At 36.9% G+C, this 20,000-nt stretch overlaps 1 protein-coding gene and 1 long non-coding RNA gene across 2 annotated transcripts in view; one reads left to right on the forward strand and one right to left on the reverse strand.

Annotated features, from left to right (window-relative positions):
• The window catches only part of LOC309483419, a 64,771-nt gene that overhangs the window by 20,950 nt on the left and 23,821 nt on the right, over positions 1-20,000 (forward strand). The gene's annotated exons all lie outside the window — the stretch shown is intronic.
• Positions 1-20,000, reverse strand: part of myom3 (myomesin 3) — a 73,470-nt gene that overhangs the window by 7,522 nt on the left and 45,948 nt on the right. Inside the window, exons 17-26 of the mRNA XM_082149216.1 lie at positions 19,800-19,921; positions 17,311-17,498; positions 9,512-9,638; positions 5,707-5,888; positions 4,410-4,524; positions 4,169-4,325; positions 2,682-2,788; positions 2,276-2,320; positions 1,072-1,211; positions 833-977 (exon numbers count right to left, since the gene is read on the reverse strand). Of these exons, the coding sequence (XP_082005342.1) occupies positions 833-977; positions 1,072-1,211; positions 2,276-2,320; positions 2,682-2,788; positions 4,169-4,325; positions 4,410-4,524; positions 5,707-5,888; positions 9,512-9,638; positions 17,311-17,498; positions 19,800-19,921 (1,328 nt within the window). The remainder of the gene's footprint in view (positions 1-832; positions 978-1,071; positions 1,212-2,275; positions 2,321-2,681; positions 2,789-4,168; positions 4,326-4,409; positions 4,525-5,706; positions 5,889-9,511; positions 9,639-17,310; positions 17,499-19,799; positions 19,922-20,000) is intronic.

The raw sequence follows: 20,000 nt of genomic DNA on the forward strand, positions 1-20,000 counted from the left end.
TACATTTGTTATAAAGGGAAATCAGTGTGGTGGAAAAGCCCCAAATAAATACATTCTGGCCATTTTTAATGCTTAAAACTGTAAAAAAAAGTGACAGTAAAAACATTTAAAATGTTTTAAAACATTTATATTTCAATCAAATGCTGTTCTTTGGAACTTTCTATTCATTAAAGAATTCTGAAAAAACTGTATCCCGGTTTCCACAAAAATATGAATCAGCACAACTGTTTTCAACATTGGTAATAATCATAAATGTTTCTTGAGCGGCAAATCATCATATTATAATGATTTCTGAAGGATCATGTGACGATGCTGAAAATTCAGCTTTGCATTATATATTACAATATGAAACAGTTATTTTGAAATCTAATATTTCACAGTATTACTGTTTTAACTGTATTTTTGATCAAATAAATGCAGTTTTGCAGAGCAGAAGAGACTCTAAACTTTTGAAAATAAAAGTGTATATAAAATGAATATATAAATATACATAAAACAGTAATACAGCGAAATATTACTACAATTGAAAATAACTGTTTTCTATGTGAATATATTTTAAAAATGTAATTTATTCCTGTGATCAAAGCTGAATTTTCAGCATCATTACTCCAGTCTTCAGAGTCACATGATCCTTCAGGAATCATTGTAATATGATGATTTGCAGCTCAGGAAATTATTATCAGTGTTGAAAGCATTCGTGCTGCTTCATATTTCTGGGGATTTAAAAAAAAAATTCCACTGCTTTCTATTCTACAGTATATTTGTTTAATCAAATAGCTTTTCTCCTGCAGAACATGTAGTTTAATGTTATAAAGTAACATTGCAAACATACTCTTATCCACTAACACCAGTGTGAACTGGTTCTTGGCCCGTCCGTCTTTGAGCTGCGCGGTGTATGAGCCCTCGTCTTCTTTTGAGATTTGATCAAACAGGATCTCCAGTAGACCTTGTGCCTTGTCAAAGTTAATCTTACGGGCCTGCAGGACACACACACACACACACACACAATGTCACTGAAATGCCATGCAGAAGACTGTTAAGGTCCAGATCTAGTGAGCCTGTAGCGGTTACTGGTGTGCTGGAGATCTCGGTGTCGTTGAGGATGAGCCGAAGCACCGCAGCACTGCTGAGATCTTCTGTCCGGAGCCACAGACGGACTCTTCCCTGCTCCGACACGTCCACCTGCCAGCCTTCAGACCTCAGAGAGATCACTGACAGAGGAAGAAGACATTGCTTTATGTGCACACACACATTTAAAACAAGAGTTCACACAAAAATGAGGACATTTCACAATTTCACACAAAGCCATCACACCCATTCACTTTTAATATGGAAACAATCTCTTTAAGGTGCCTATACACTATAGATCTTTCTGAAGCATTGTGAGTCGTCCTACACTCAAACTAAGGCCCTGTTTACAGTATTAAGATGCATTTTGGTCGATCGGATCACAAGTAGACGGAGACACATTCCCCCGTTTACACCTGGTGTTTTAATCCGTCTTTTGTCCACTTTCAAACACTTCTGTCCTGATTTCTTTGAGGAGAGGGTCTATGAGTGGGTACATTTATGGGTTTTTCATATCTTTCGATCTAATAGACAAAATAAGCGCAATTTACATATGAACACGAGCTGAGACGACGACAAACACCTGTTTACACCTGTATTTCACATCGTCCAGAATGATCCAATCGACCAAAATGCATCTTAATACCAGGTGTAAACAGGGCCTATATGTTTATATATATATATATATATACACATACATTATACTTATATGTATATATACAGTATTTAAACATTTCTATATATGTAATCATTACAATCACAACTTGTAATAACTGCATATGGACAGTCACCTCTGATAACAAATTACTCTAAATTGTTATGAAGAAACATTTTCTGTAAAGCTGCTTTTAAACACTATGTATTGTGAAAAGCGCTTTACATATAAATGTCAATTGAATTGAATTGAATAAATCATCATATTATAATGATTTCTGAAGGATAATGTGACACTGAAGACTGATGCTGAAAATTCAGCTTTGATCACAGGAATAAATTACACTTTAAAACATTTCACAATAGAAAAGAGTTCTTTTAAACTGTAATAATATTTGACAATTTTTACGGCATCTTTGATCAAATAGACGAAGCCTTGGTGAGCAGAAGAGACTTCGTCCAAAACATTAAAACATCTTGCACACCCTAAACTCTGAACGCTAGTGTTTACTGTTTAGATTTCCACAGTTTCTGAAGTGTTTGATTCACTTACACGGGTTTCTGACGTGCCAGCTGAGTTCTGTCAGGCGCTCCAGATCTGAGAGACAAAACGCCACAATTGCAAAGTCAAATTCAATCACACTATCAAGACAAAGATACCGGCTGCTGTCAGAATGATCAGACATCTTTGCAAATGAGATTTCAAGTTTAAAGATTATGTTTGTCATGCATTTGATATCTAACACAAACAGTGTTAAAATACTCAGATCTTGTACAACATGGTTTAGGGCAAAGGGGCTCGACAAAACATTAATCACCGGCCGAATGATGATAAAATACCGGGGTCACACTAAGAAAAGACGAGTTATGCATCAAGTTTTCATGCTGAACAGATGCACAAGGTCTTATGCCACCGTGTTCAGGTAATGAATTATGCCGGGATAGAATTGAATATCCACCCTGAGCAGTGAAGGTGAAGCTCGAGGAGACGTCAGGGTTTCTGCTCATCTCCACTGTGTAAAGGCCCAAATCCTGCTCTGAGGCGTCCGTGAAGGTAAGAACAGACCTGGAGACATACATGACCGGCATCTGAATCAGGTTTATGGACTATTTAAAGGTACAGATTACCAAATCATCATCATTTACCCAAACCCAAAACTGTATTTTCTTTTCCTCAGAAGAAAGAAACTCTCACGAGGTTGAGTAAATGTCGACAAATCTTATTCTTTGAGTGACAATTCCTTTAAGAATGTTTAAAGGACAAGTTCGGTATTTTACACTTAAAGCCCTGTTTTCAGATCGTTTCTGATGAAATACAATGGTTAAGATTGAAATTTGGACAAATGCTGCTGGCCCGAGAATTTTCGGTTTCTGTGGTAGCACAATCCTTCCTAAAACGCATTAAACTTTCGTGCTACCACAGAAACCGAAAATTCTCGGGCCAGCAGCATTTGTCCAAATTTCAATCTTAACCATTGTATTTCATCAGAAACTATCTGAAAACAGGGCTTTAAGTGTAAAATACCGAACTTGTCCTTTAAGGTCTATTACACGCACACACGCACGCACGCACACACACACACACACACACACACACACACACACACACACACACACACACACACACACACACACACACACACACACACACACACACACACACACACACACACACACACACACACACACACACACACACACACACACACACACACACACACACACACACACACACACACACACACACACACACACACACTCTTCCAGTCTCTTATGCTCACAATTTATTTGATCAAAAATACAGTAAAAACAGTAATATTGTGATTTATTATTACAATTTAAAATAACTGTTTTCTATTTCAATATATTTAAAAATATAATTTATTCCTGTGATGGCAAAGCTGAATTTTCATCCTTCAGAAATCATTCTAATATGCTAATGTTTCACAATATTACTTTTACTGTAGTTTTGGTCGAATAAACGAAGCCCTGGTGAGCATAAGAGACTTCTTTCAAACAAATCACACACACACACACACACACACACACACACACACACACACACACACACACACACACACACACACACACACACACACACACACACACACATATATATATATATAAAACAGCATATATTAATATAATTAATATACATGTTAAATATCTTAATATTTGCTGTGTTATATTTATACTAAGTTAATAGTTTAATATTGTAGCATTTTTTTTTTTTTTTTTGCATTTAGCATTTTTTTGTAGTCTTTTTTTTTTTTAATCATAGTTTATATATATATGTTGGTTGGTTTGATTCACAGTTTAGAACTCTTAATTGACAAACTGTTGGAGTTGCCTATGAGAAAAATAAATGAGAAACAAACTTCCAGAACAAAAGCTACTGAAAAAAGTGTCACTGTTGTGGTCATATTATGACATATTGACAAAAGACCTGTTGTTTTTGTTCTCCAAGCGGGCTCGTCCGGCATCAATAGCTTTTCCGTAGTTCTTATTCCACTTAAAGACGTCTCCATCAGCCACATCAGCAGCTTCAAAGCTCAGGAAGATGAAGCCGTCATTATCAACTCCCATCTCAATCTCTTTGGTTCCTGGTGGCAAACGTGGGATAGAGTTAAATGCAACTCAGTGTAAAATGAGAATGAAATCATCATGCAGATTTCCAGGGATCTGACCTGCTTTAGTCTGTGCTTTGACTGGCTCAGACGGCACAGAAGACATGCCGACTCCAGCGTCATTCACAGCAGACACACGGAGACGGTACATCTGACCTGCTTTCAGACCTGAAACCTGATCCACAAACATCCGAAAACAGGTCACTCCTCTTTCAAAGCTTTCTGGGACTAGATGCAACAAAAAACCCTATTCTGAATTGCATTGAGATGCATTTTATTGCAAGACACTGCAGGCACACACTGGTGAATTTAAAGATTTTGGGCTATTTTGCTTCCATAACATGTTTTCTTTCAGACTAGTGGAAAGAAAACGTCTAAAATACACTTTTAAGTGTTTATTGCATTTTATCTATTTGCATCTGTAGAGTTAAGTTATAATACAAATCTTTAAAGGCATTGAGTTTGTCAGAAATCTCCACTTGAGCAGCTTTACATACACCAGACGTTACTGTTTTATTCATATTTATATTTTGAAGGGTTTTACAGAAGGATTTCTTCATATATCAATGATTTATGTATCATTTTATTCCTAAAAATATGGTGATTTTTTTTTTTTTTTCTGGCTGTTGACAGTATTTTCTGATTTATGATAGTGATAAACAGAGATATCCAACAATACAGGGTTATTATCATTAATTAAAACTAAAACTATTGAACACATTTCTGTTAATTAAAATAAAGCTGAAATAAAATAAAATATAAATATTAGTTACATGAATTTAACTACATGAAAATTAGAAATGTTGATTTGGCAATAAGATGAAATAAGTTTAAGTTGAAGCACTACAAATATTAACTGGAAATAAATAAAAACAAAAAAAACTAAGTTTTTAAACCTAATTAGCAATTTTTTTTTTTTTAAGTAATAAAATGACAAAAGGACATACAATTATTAAAAATGAAACCAAAATTTCCATTAAAAAAACTAATTCAGAATAAAACTATGAAAAAACTTCATTAACACTGATCCAAAATCCCCTCTGTAAAAACCTTTAATATCTTTAAACATAACAATTTCAGAAAACTTGTAATAAAAACAATTGTTTTAATGATTAATGTAAGGAGTAATATCTATTAGTTATTTTTTTATTATTATTTGTTTGTTTTCACCCTATTCACCTGTAGGGTCTTGCCTTAAGTTGTTATTCCTGATATGTAATTCGAATATGAAAATGTAATTCGAAACATGTAATTCGAATATGAAATTAAGAATTAGATTGCAATTCAGTTCAAATTCTTACATTTTTAATATTACCCAACCCTGATAAAGAACTGCAAAAAGAGAAACTAAACAGACCTTTAAGTGAGTTTCTGTCACCGCCTCGCTTGTCACAGGGGTCCAATCCTCAGACTCCGCCCCCTCACTGATGTCCACTATATACCCACTGATCTCTGATTGGCCCTTGTACAGAGGCTCCGCCCACATCAGCACTAGTGAGTTGCACCTCACTTCTCTAAATTCCAGATCATATGGAGAACCTGTGAGAAATTAAAGAAAAACATCAACACATTCATTCAGTTTTCCATCATCACTCTGTCCATTCGCAACTCATTTTAATTGTGTTCAGGAAACCTGTTTGAAAACTGAAGAAATTACACACTTCTAGATTCCATGCATTCATTTCTCTTATATTCACTCCACTTTATATGAGCTGTGTTTATCCTCTTGAACATATTAGACACAATAAAACAAAAGAAATAAATCAGAGCTCACAACATGCCAAGGCATACAACTGATAAACAAAGGAAAAATGCAGTGTGCCGTCTCCACTCTTTCTTGTAAAATGAATGTGCTGTAAGTGAAATAACCCTCAAAAATAGCAAACAAGTGAACCAGTACAATGCAAGAAAAACTACTTTTATAGATTGTTGAATTCTGTATCACTGTGCCAGAGAGACGCACTCTAGTGAAACACACTATAAAAATGAAATCATTATGAAATATAAAGAACTGAAACACAGAGATTTATGATAAGCCATGTGCCAGATGTGATTTAGTTCAGAGAAGCTTCTAAAACAGCTTCTATGAGTCCTATCTCACAGGTAGATGTTTGAGTCCTATCTCACAGGTAGATGTTTGAGTCCTATCTCACAGGTAGATCCTTCAAGGTCGCATGGAGAGGTGAGGTATCGAAAGCACATCAACTGACCACAGGGGTTCCTCAGGGCTCAGTTCTTGGACCCCTCCTCTTCTCCATTTACACCACATCACTGGGACACATCATACAGGCACATGGTTTCTCCATGCTATGCTGATGACACACAGCTCTTCCTCTCATTTCAACCAGATGCTCCCACTGTAGCGGCACATATCTCAAGCTGTCTGGCGTGAAGGAACATCACCTGCAGCTCAACCTGGCATAGACACAGCTTCTCGTCCTCCCTGCCAATCCGTCTCTACAGCACGACTTCTCTATCCAGCTAGATTCAGCATCAATCACCCCATCAAGGTCGGTCAGAAATCTTGGAGTAATATTGGATGACCAGCTGACCTTCACAGACCACATTTCAAAGACAGCTCGATCATGCCGGTTTGCACTGCACAACATCAGGAAGATCAGGCCTTTCCTAACTGAGCATGTAACACAACTTCTCGTCCAGGCCCTGGTCATATCTAGGCTTGACTACTGCAATGCTCTTCTGGCTGGACTTCCATCATGTGCAACTAAACCTCTACAAATGATTCAGAACGCTGCAGCTCGTCTTGTCTTCAACGAGCCCAAGAGGGCCCACGTCACTCCTCTGTTCATCTCTCTGCACTGGCTACCTCTCTCTGCTCGTATCAAGTTCAAGGCTTTGACGCTTGCTTACAGATCTATCACAGGCTCAGCTCCTTCCTACTTTCACTCACTCCTACGAGTCTACGTCCCTACCAGAAGGCTACGATTGGTCAACGAGCGACGTCTCGTGGTCCCATCACAGAGAGCCACAAAATCACTTTCCAGAACATTCTCATTCACGGTTCCATGCTGGTGGAATGCTCTCCCCACCCTCATCCGGAACGCAGAATCCCTAAAAAACTGTCAAAAGACAGCTGAAAACCCATCTCTTCCGTGAACACTTAACCTCATAATAATAATAATAAAAAATAATAATATTTTTTTTTTTTTCCTTTTCCCTTAATCCTCCCTTATCTGGCTTATGCTATTCTGACCAATGCCTGCACTTTGTATTTTGAGCACTTCTTGAGTTGTTTTTTGCTCTTCACGATGACTCGCTTAGCCGGAACCGGGAACACTCCCCATAAATCCTGATGTACTTGTTACATCATAAGAAGGATGGCGTCTACGCTAATATTAGTCTCTCTGTTTATCCGAGGTTTACCGCAGTCTGCCAGATCCAGGCCGTATCCAGATCTGATGAAGGACCTGCGCCTGGACATGATGACAGCGCAGACCTGAAGTGTCAACCAGTTCCTTCCCGTTTACTGAAGTCAGCTGGACCCCGGCCGTATCCAGATCAGATGGTGGACCTGCACCTGGACCCATCCATGACGCATCGCTGAAGTGCCAGCCTCATCAGCCCTGAGAAGGCCTCATCGACACGACCAATCTGACTTCTGACCTGTAATGCTGCCTGGATCATGATCATACACTGTTCGCTCGTTGGCCAGAGGAGAACTGAGCGACTGAGCCTGGGTTCTCCCAAGGTTTTTTTCTCCATTCTGTCACTGATGGAGTTTTGGTTCCTTGCCACTGTTGCCTTGGCTTTTGGCTTGCTTAATTGGGGACATTTAATATTCAACAATATTACTGATCTGCCTTACTTGGGAGGATAATGATGATGCAATTTTCTTCTAGAAACAAACTTTGTTGTATTATTTTCATGTTATCACTGTGAAGCTGCTTTGATACAATCTGTATTGTAAAAAGCGCTATTTAAATAAAGGTGACTTGACTTGACTCGCTAAATTTGGTCCTAATTTGTTAGTCGCTTTGGAAAAAAGCGTCTGCTAAATGACTAAATGTAAATGTAATAAATGTGAAATAAATGTAAATTGGTAATATAACCTTATTCCTTGCAAGAACTGCACAGTTTACATTGATGAAATTACAAAAGTTTCCAAAATATCCAACCATTCTTTCTCAACCATTCACAGTTTTTAAAGTGCCCCATTATGCTTTTTCAGATATTGCCTTTCATGCAGTGTGTAATAAAGCTGTTTCTGAATGTAAAAAGCAAAGTTTTAAAGATCAAATGCATGACAAATAAAGTTATTGACTCCTAAAAGAAAGAATCGATTCTGAACTGCAGAAACGAGTTGTCAATAATTCCAGTCTCTTTTCCTGTTACATACTATGAAAAAATGCATCAAATTTGCATAATGCCAGCCTGTGCTCTTCATTGGCTGCCCGTGAACGAGGTCTACTTTGCCCCACCCACAAACACTGTAGGTGTAGCTGAGACTGAAAGAGTTTGGTTCGTGTTTTCGACATGTCGAGATGCTGCTGTTTTCAGTGCTGTGAATCCACTTTGCTGCACTTCAAAAAGATTAGGACTCACACTGGAATTGATACGGAAAAAAATTATGCCTTTGTTACTATGTGTATCACTGTGTATCAAGTGCTGAGAAAGATCCAGATTCAGATTTGGTTCAGACATGCGCTGTAAGTGGTTGACCAATCACAGCAGACTGTGATTGGTCAGAGCAGGATCTTAGGAAAGGAGGGGTTTAGAGAGACTGAATCTTCAAATGAACTTTTTTTCAGACTCTTTGAGAAATAAGGTGATGTGAAATGTATATTATGAGAAAATTAAAGTGTTTTTTGACCTTGGATGCTTGTAAACCTATTGTTGGAGACTCCAAAACAAAATTAGGAACCTTTAAAATAGCATAATAGGGAAACTTCTGAAAAGCATGAAACCAGAGAACAAATAACAGACATGAGAAACAGACAGTGTAAACATTTATAATACCATCTGCTTACTTATGCATAATGGCATTAATACAAAGAGTAAGATATATTTTGTTCACAAAAGAATAGTCAGGATTGGAAATTCGGAAACCACTAGAACTGTTAATGGCATCTGTATATGAAAAAAAAAGTAAAAAAAAAAAAAAAAAGTACATAATTCCCATTCGTAACTGTGCATGATCTTACCCGCCTCAGGCATTGTCCAGCGCTCACATAGAAACAGTTCGCTGGGTTCAGAAGGGTTGCCCAGGCCAATAATGTTGGCCGCGAAGGCACGAAACTGGTAAAAATTCCCTTCCTCAAGGCCTGTCACCTAAAAACAAAACAGACAAATAATGAAAAAAATGGATGTTGCAGAAAGAACCCTAAAAGAGAAACCTAAAATAGAAGACAAAACAATCCCAAAGCACACACAAAAAATCTAAAACATCTGAGAGGAAGACACTCTTATTTGTAGCTGAAAGCATCTTTAAAATCTTTGCATCTTTGTACTAAATCATGCAAACAATGTGCTAAAACATGCTAAATAATGTCAGCAACATGCTAAGTCATGCAGGCAATGTGCTAAAACAAGTTAGCAACATGGTAAATCATGTTATCAATGTTTTAAAATATGTTATCAACATGTTACAACATACTAAGAGAATGTTACATCATGTTAACAGCATGCTAATTTATATTATCAATGTGTTCAACAGTATCAACATGCTCACTCATGCTAGCAATGTGTTTAAACACTCTAAAACAAATAATGCTAGTGTTAAAACATGCAAGCAACATGCTAAATAATGCTAGCAACGTGTTAAAACAGGCTAAGAGAATGGTACAACATATTTACAGCATGCTAATTCATACTAGAAATGTGTTCAAAATGTTAAATCATGCTATAAACTTGCTAAAGCATGCTAAACATGAACAAAGTGTTAAAACATGCCAGCAAAATGTTAAAACATGCTAGAAACATGTTATCAATTGGTAAGGCATGCTAGTAACATGCTAATTCATGCTAACAACATGCTAATTAATGCTAGTAATGTACTAACAAAATGCTAAATGATGCTAGACACATTAAGATTTTCAACAAAAGGCTTTGTTAAGCCAACACAAAAGTTTGTCCCGACAAACTTTACTTTCTAGCGTTGATTAATATTTTGGATTTGTTTTTATTTTCACATTTTCGGTTTTCATAATGTTCATTATTTCATATGAAAACGTGATAATTTTCATAATTTTAGCTAAAGTTTTAGTAACTGTTGTATTTTTGTCATTTTTATTAGTTAAAAAAAACATGTCAATATAGTTCTTGTTTCAATTTTAGTTATTTTACTTGATTTTTTTTTTTTTTTATAAAAATGAGGAATGGCACCATTGCAACTAGCTGAAAAAAAAAAGAAAAGTAATTTATGAAATATTTTATTTTTATATTATTTCAAGTAATGAAAATGTTTCTTTATGGTTTTACTTTTACTTCCAGTTAACAATAACACGCCTGCCCAGAAAAGCCTTTATCTCCGGTGTATTGATCCGCCGGTTGATGTCTATATGGAGGACCATTAGGCCACAGAGGTACTTATCCGATAAACATGGGTTTCTGTGATGAGAAGCAAAGATCACCACGAGTGGCCACCTAGCCACACATAATTGGGATTGGATTTAGGAACACAGGCCTTCTAGAGCCTTTTAGACTCGTGATTAACTGTTGCCTGAATCCTCTTATCAAATCAGAGGCTTATCTGAGAGCTCAAATCTGTTGAGCGTGGAGACCAGGCCACCCACCCACTGCCTGCTGGGACACAGAAGCTCCACTAGATGGCAGGCGTCAGGAATGGTGAAGGGATTTGAGTGTAGGCTGGTGTGTTTCTGATGGTGTGTAATGAGGCTGGACAGGTGGTGTGTCTCCCTGACTGCTCAATGAGAGGCGGAAATCATTAACATGGGATTCACATGCTACGACCACGGAGCACACTCAAAGATCAATGTTTTCTAATTAACATTATGTACTTTGAGTCTTCCTGTGAGCAAATTGAGCAAAAAAAAAAAACAACAAAAAACCCTCCTCCTTACCCCCCTCCCCCCAATAAAAATGTGTTAAATGTTAATAGAAAGAGACAAAGCTGTTGTTGTGGCCATTTCAGTCCATCAGAGGGCGATGTGCATTCACCACACTTTCCACAAATACATACATTTTTTTATTTTTTTTTATGCTTCAACAACACAAACAAACATTATCAAATCTCTGAATATAACTGCAATTGTTCAGCCTTAGGTTGAGCATAACTAGTACAAAAAACAGGAAACTCACATTAGAACAAACAAATAATTAAATAAAAAGAAATACAAAAAGAAATAAAATGAAAATAAATCAAAAGGGGCTTTTAAATTAATTTAAACGGATCCAAAAGAGAAATCAATTTAAGGTCTTTTCTTATTTTTAACAAATTTTAAAGATTTGCACAAGAGTTTAACCTCATTCATCCACCGATTAAAGTTGGGTTTAGATTTAAACCATCCGCATTTATGAATGAAAAACTTTCCAAAACATAATAAGAAATTAATAACAAAATCACACTCGTTGTTTTCCAGACAAACACCAAACCTGAGGTGAGGGGTGGGAGTTCAGCCCTAGATATTAACCAGTTCTGCACCTCACTCCAAAAGGGTTGCACCATATCACAACAAAAGAAAACATGCTCTAAATGTTCAATATTTGTTTCACAAAAAACACAATTATTCACATCAAAATTAAATTTCAATCTTAAATTCATTAGTAGGATAAATCTCGTTTTAAAATTATGAAGTTCACCTCCTTAGCTTTAGGAGGGAGGGGAAAAGAGACATGATTTTCCCCCCCAAAAAAATGATTTCAACCATATCAAAATCTTTAAGCACGTATTCCCGTCTAACTGGGTTTGGGTAATAAGCCTGTAAAATAAAATTTCGAATGACTCTATTTGTAAATTTTTATATCACAAAAATCACAACTTTCTAAGGAGAGCTGCCTCAGTTCTGGGGAGACTTTGGAGGACAACATGTCTTCTTTAACCATTAATCGTAAAGGAATTGGTATGGCTCAATCATTCTATTAAAAATATTAGCAGTACACTGTACTTGGAATTTCTCACAAAACTCTATACAGTAACAAATTTCCATTATCATCCAAGAAATGGGCAATAGCCCAAATCCCTTTAGATTTCCATTCCTCAAAATATACAGATTTTCTGTCAAACTTTATATATCTACTATTCCGTCAAACTTTATACTATTCCAAACTGGAGAGTTGTGAGGCGTGACGTTACGTTTGAACAATAGTTTTCAAAAGAGCAGAACTTGCTGATGTAAGGCTGAAAGTTGAACTGGTAACGAGGTACACTCAAACTCACAACCATAGCAAAAAGTTTATTCCCCCCAGTTTTTTAAAGATAGCATTGGGGACAATAAAGCAAAATAAGTGGCTATTTTGAATGAAAGATTTTAACCATTTAAATTTAAATACAGAAAAAGTGCTTACAACTCAGAAAAGCATGTTCTGTTTCATCCTAAGGCACTAAACCTACTTAGATTCTTTATTGGTGTTTGCTAAGGCAAGCAACACTATTAATTTGAGTCAGATTTAGGTGTAATGATGTGATTTTTGCATTAAGTTTGTGCTTCAGATATGAATAATTCCTCAAATCATGCATCTTGTTAAGGGGTGCGCTGTTATTTACTAAGTGATCAGACATATTAGTGCATACAACAGCCAAAATCCAATGTGAAAACTATTAAAAAATGGTTTTCGTTAACTGAAAAAAAGCTAAGTAGTACTAAGATCAATAAGGCTAAAGCTGAAATAAAGAATTAAAGTAAAAGAATTAAAAACATAAAAACTAACAAAATTGACGACACACACTTAAAAAAAAAAATGTAAATGGACAATATAAAAATAAAACTAATTCAAAATATTAATAAATATTACATATTTAATAAATATTATTAAAAATCCCTAAAATAACACTGTCCACGACACCTTAGCATCATGTGGGAGTTTTTGACTAGATATTACTCTTTTGCCAATCTAATGAATTAAACAATTAACTGAATATCAACTGAACATATCAGGTTTGGTTAGACATGTATAGTTTGATTTTATACGTTGAATGCAGTCGACAAGGTCAAGACTCTGATGTGGGACAGACCAAAGTCACTATTTATTTAAAACGAACTAGTATTCACGCTAAGTCAGTTAGAAAATAGTTTATGTAAAAGAACATGTCGAAGATGGGAACACCAATTTGCATTGGACAGTTTTGTTCATTATCACACTTACAAGTCCTGTTTTAAACAACCAATAATTAACTCAGAATGCGGGCATAAAGGACACAACATAGAGTAAGTGTATAGTAATTAAATGGTGCGTTTGTTTACATGCATCTGCAGAAACTAATGACGAGATCTGCTTTAAAACTATAAAGGCCGTGGCCTCTGTCCATATACTCCACAAATTAATCATCACTTGTTCTAACAATCGAATTTTTTTTTTGAGCAAACCACTATAATGTGATGTTCAGACTTGAACACGGCCTAATTAAAGAGTGAAAACCATCTAAAATAAACATTGCTTTAACTTTTAATTAAGTCTCCATGGACACCATAGTTGCTCTGTGTGTGACACATTTAAAGTAAGAGAACCAAGTTAGACAAAGGCAGATGTGCCTGGCATGATTGTAATGAAATTTTGAGCAGTAATAATTATTATTTATGACTGATTTAAGCAGGTCTCGTCATAAGTCGCTGAGCATGTAAGCAAATGCATCAGTGAACAAACAAACTTGAAAATTATATATACATTTTTCAATTGTAGTCTTTCTTTTAAAAAGGCATCTGAAATAATAAACTAAGTGCAATTTAGTGTTTTCAAAAATATAGATTTTTCGATACATCGAAAAATTTCCCACAGATTAGATACCAGATACCAGCTGCGCTTTCTCTCTCTCATCTCTCTGACAGCGAGTTACACACAAACCCGCCTCCACTCACTCACTTGTTTCATTTGCTCCAGATGAATATTGTTGATGTTACAGGGCATACATTTTGGCGTGGGATTGCGCATATTGCACATAATACCCTCAGATTTTGTTCTCACACCCAAAGTACGGCACATAAATCCGCCTCTTAGTACTAAATTTAGTTATTTTTCGCTGCTTAAACAGTCATATACACAAAATACTGTTAAAATGCCGGTCTTGGTGAGTATTCATGTAAACACAGTCAGTAATGGTTAAGAAAGAAAATGCATGTGTAACAGAATAATGGATCAGTGCATCAGTTCTTAAAGTGACAGCAGCCTAATATGCCTGCTGCCAAATTATGATATTATTAAAAATATCTATATGGCAGTTTTTCCCCATGGTATCGATGCCAAAATTGTGGCCAGTGAAAATTTGAGTGTCTAATGGCGCTTTTCCACTGCATGGTACGGTACGGTTCGGTTCGGTACGGCACGCTTTGGCGCTTTTCCACTGCATGGTACGGTACGGCTCGGTTCGGTACGGCTCACTTATGGCGCATTTCCACTGCATGGTACGGTACGGTACGGCTCGCTTCGGCTCGCTTTAAATGGTACCACCTCTGTTGAGGTTCCAAGCGTACCGTACCGATACTAAAATGTGACGTGAAAACACTGCAGATCACTGATTGGTCAGACAGAATCATCACTACCAGCGTCATTGTATTTACGACACGAGACACTAAACCCGCTATATTTAAAAAGCCAGTAGACAACAGCCAACGCTGTAGCGCCTGTTTTAAAAGTATTTGCTTAAAAAAAAAAGAGTATGAACTTGCTGAAATGGCTGAATCGTGGTCAGTGGACGAGGTGCAGACGTTCCTCTCGTTGGTTGCCGAGGAGTGGATGGGGAAACACGGAATGAAAAATTTGCATTTAATATGATGATGTAATGGCAGTAGAGACGATCAGTCCCACCCACTTTGAAGCGGTACTAACTGCAGTGGAAAAGCAACCGAGCTAAAACGAACCGACCCGTGCCGTACCGAGCCGAGTCGTACCACGCAGTGGAAAAGCAAAGCGAACCGAACCGTTCCACGCCGAGTCGAACCGTACCGAGCCGAGCCGTACCATGCAGTGGAAAAGCGCCATAAGGGCCCTTTCACACCTACCTTGTTTGGTCCAGATTTTCTGACTTTTCAGTCAAAATGACAGGTGTGAACCCTCCCCCGCACGTCCGTTTACAAACCAATCAATGTCAAGATGCAGCCCATATAGATGATGACGACAGAACGCAAGTACGTCATGTAAAGTGCTTTAGTGCGCTCGCATAATTGCAATGTGAAACCAAACCAAAACTAACCGAATGTATACAATGTATCAAAACATGAACTTTGGTTTGGACCTTGATGCGGACTTTCAGGTGTGAAAACGCCCTAACTTTGGAAAATCTCTAGCCATAGTGGCTGGTGAGCAAAAAAAGGTGAGTTAATGTCAAGCCCTGCTTCTAACGATTATGAAAACAAGATAATTGAGGCAAAATGATTATTGTGCCGCTACCACACTCCACCCAGCGCACTTTCCTCTCCTTCACAGCCTTTCGTTTCTCCCTAAAAGCCCAAACTTAACATCCAAATCAGCCAAATAAGTGAGTGTTGTTAAATGTAGTCTACTGTTGCTAAACTGCAGGACGTGTTTGATATTAAATAGTGTTATTAAAAGAGCATTAAGCCACAAAAGAGACACTGTTCCCCAGGCGGCTTTCTGTGCGCGCACTCAGATCAGCAAATAGGCTTTGGATACACACAAAAATATCAAAATACCTTTTTGGAGAGTATTCACGTAAACACAGTGGGTTTTGTCTTAAGTGAACATACACAGTTGAGAAAGAAAACAAGTGTGTAACCGTATATTGGATCCGTGCATCAGCTCTTAAAGTGACAGCAGCCTAATAAACCTGATGCTGTCTGAGTCATTCATGATAATCAAACAACAAATGACAAAGGAAAATCACTCACTGATCTTCACTGAATAACTTAAGTAGCTTTAATAAGATTATCTATATGTAATGTGTACAGTAAGACTATGCAGTGTTGTTTTACATTTGATTATTAATTGTTTTATTGTAAGCTATTAGTTATCTGAATACCACTGTTAGTTAGCCTGGGAAAACCCAGACTACTTCCGGCGAATTTTAATTCTCTCTCCAGGATAGTCTGGAGAAGAGCCCATTCAAACTCATTTCTGTGCCGCCGAAATCGCGGCACCAATCAGAAACGTTTGGGGAGGGATTTACATGATGACGACAGCGCAGCGACGCTGAAGGAGATTTCATTACAAAGATGGATGCCGCCGTGGAACATCACTCGTTCGAATCATAGACAGTATATAAACGAATCAGTTATCGCGTCTGTTTTGAGCGATTTAAACTTACCGTTTTCGTTAAAACCGGAGCAAAGAACAACACTCGAAGCATACGTCATCTCCTTCATCGATCTGATTGGTTTTATGACTATCCAATTGCGCCCAGAGGAATTTGAGCTACGTCGGTTGGTGACGCCCCTTTGGAAATGATTTGTCTACATAGCTTCGCCAGACCCTACACTCAGTTTCAACTGAGAAGGGTCTGGTTTTAACCAGGCTAACTGTTAGTACACTTTCCTGAAAAATTTAAAACACTGTTTATTTAATTTGTATTTTTTGTTCTGTTGTATTTATTTATCCTTTTTGTTTGTAATTAGTTTCTTAGTTCTAATTGCTGACTCTTTACTTGTCTCATGTAATTATTTTGAGGACCTTTTTCTTACATTAGTTAACTAGTATTAGTTTTTTGCTGAAGTATTGATAATTGTGAATTTTCACTGACATTTAAAATGACTCATATCGTGAAATAAGACTTTGATCATATCGCGTACCGATAATCGCGTCAAATAATCGTGATTTAAATTTCGACCAAAAAGAATCATGATTATGATTTTTTGCCATAATTGAGCAGCCCTACCTTGTATATTCTCTCTTTAATGGGCTTGGCGTTGACCTCCCGCCAGGTGCTCTGGGATTTGTGCCTCTGGTCCAGGTAGTAGCCGCGCACAGGGTCTCCTCCGTGATTGGCCGGGGCTCTCCAGCCAATCAGCATCTCTCCTCCGGTGCAGTTCAGTACAGTGATGGCTGATGGACAGGATGGCACACCTGCAGTGATGTGGGAAGGGAGGGTCAGAGGTCACAGAGCTGGAGCTGCATAGAATTACTGCTGAAGTGAACCACACCATGTTTGCTATTAAGTGTTAATGAATCAAAGAAGTGATTATTTGATTCACTCAGTGTTTTGCAGCTGAAAAAAACTAAATTATTTATAGAATGACTAAATGTCCCGGTTTCATGAGGTGTGTCCCGGTGTCCTGATAATGCGCTAATAATTTCACATGCAAAAATGTGTCCTGGTTTCAGATGACTAAAAATGAAGCATCCTCATTGTCTTTTCAGAAATTCAAGTAAATGCTTTTTATGCGACGAATGTTTTTCAGTGTCCGATGCATAAAGATGCAAATCAGTGTTGATTTAAATACTATTATATTTTTTATTAAGATTTTAAATTAGCTTATATTTTTACATTAAATGCTTTTAATTTTAGTTGAACTTTTAGTAATTTTGTCATGTGCTTTTGTTCTTGTGATTAGTTTATTTTGACTATTTTTGTTTATTTTTTATTTGTTTACTTCTGATCTTTTTTTTATTATTATAGTAAGTAAACTAAAATAAATAAATGAATTATGTTTATCTTTTTTAAACATTACTATTTAGGTTTAATTATTTGTTTTTGTTTTTGTTCAGTTTTAGCATTTATTTATTTCCAGTTAATAATTTTAGTGCTTCAACTTAAACTTATTTCAGTTAGTTAACAAGGCAACATTCCTTCTAATTTTCTTTTCTTTCTTTTTTTTCATCTAAAAATGTATATTTTATTTCATTTCAGCTTTATTTTAATTAATAAAAATGTTTTAACAGTTTTAGTCTAAGATAATAAACCTTATGCAAATTAGGTGTGTAATATTAATTTCCGCCCAAGGTAAATCAGATCGCTTATGACAAGCATATTATATGTGGAATTACATTTAATGATTTTAAGTTTTAGTGTTGTAATTATTTTGTGTTAAAATATAATAAATGAAATGTGTCTGCAAGTCTTTAACTAAAAATTCACATATAAATGCAAGCATAACAAACTACACAGTATTTACTACAGTGTTTTTGCGACAACACAATGTTAATGTTCCTAAAACACCCTGCTTTTAAACATCTAAAACTTCTAAGCATTAAACTACTACAATGAATTCAGTCCAGACCACTAAACATAAATGCAGACTCCATTCAAACATTGCAGATTCTGCATCACGACTCCAATGCGGCATTTCATTTACACAGAAAGACTGACGAAAAACTAAACTTGCCTAAAACTTTTTTTTGCTGAAGTGCATGCAAGGCAACTTCCTTCAGGAGCTTCAATTCTAGTTTATTTCATGTCATTTGCATTTGATTCAAGTCAAAATGTAAGGAAACTGAAGAGAGGTGCTTGCAAAGAGGGCTGAAACACACCAGGCTTTAATTAAAGATATATGATATGTTAATACAATCGCTCTCATTTCAATGAAATTATCATCTCCTGTTAATTCTAATGGAATTTCAGAGAATGATGGGAACTTATAATAATTAATGAAAGCACTTGTGTTTTCTGTGAGGATAATGTGATCATCTATATAAAAAGCCAGGTTTGATCAGCAGTGCGTGTGGCTGAAGCGTCTCTGGTGTTCGATGATAACAGACGGAGCATCTGTCCTGATCTCAACACACATCAGTGCAGGAGTGCCACTCAGAATCAGACGTTATTACAAAGAGAAAAGCTGAAGCGTCAGACAAAAGCCCGATACTGTCAGGATTGAGCCAGACACAGAATGACTCTACTTCAACATCTCTTGAGTAACAAGCTTGTCTTTGGTCAGGACTGTAAAGCACAAGAGCATCGTGTCTGTGCGCGGCGCGCCTCTTCTGCCTTTATCCAAGTAATGAAGCTTGAAAGGGCATATGTACTTTAATGATGTATTCTATTATAATACATAATGTAGTAATACTGTACATAACATATGTATTCTGTCTGGAGCTGAATACTACACACAATGTTTCCTAAACACAATGTTAGAGTGCTGTGGGTGGTTTCATATGAGGGTTGATAATGCCTTATGAGAAAGTATTTGCACATTGCACATGCTATATGGCTGATGTTCTGGGTTGCTCACTAACCCCAGTCAAAAGACTTCACCGGATGTCTCTCTTCATGCAGGAAGCTCATACAGAGAATTATAAATTCACACTGAGACCATAAACAGTTTTCTAGAGCTCAAGCAGACAGCCGGCGGCACTTTAGACGGGACGGCGTCCTATTTAAAGCCGTCTGACAGCGTGGTCTCCACTGGATCGCTGGCCGGTCAGACTTACTTATCGCTGATTTGACTCGGATGGCAGGAGACTCGTCCGAGTAGATGCTGTTTCCCGCCAGTCCCACAGACTTCACCCTGAATACATACTCTTTATTGGTCTTCAGGCCATGAACTGTAAACCTGAGCGAAGAAAAACAGTTTTTAGCTGCACAATATATCGAAATATCGCAGATGTATATATCGCGATATGCATATCGCA

This window comes from Leuciscus leuciscus (assembly GCF_965113295.1).
Source record: "Leuciscus leuciscus genome assembly, chromosome: 20".
Classification (NCBI taxonomy): domain Eukaryota; kingdom Metazoa; phylum Chordata; class Actinopteri; order Cypriniformes; family Leuciscidae; genus Leuciscus; species Leuciscus leuciscus.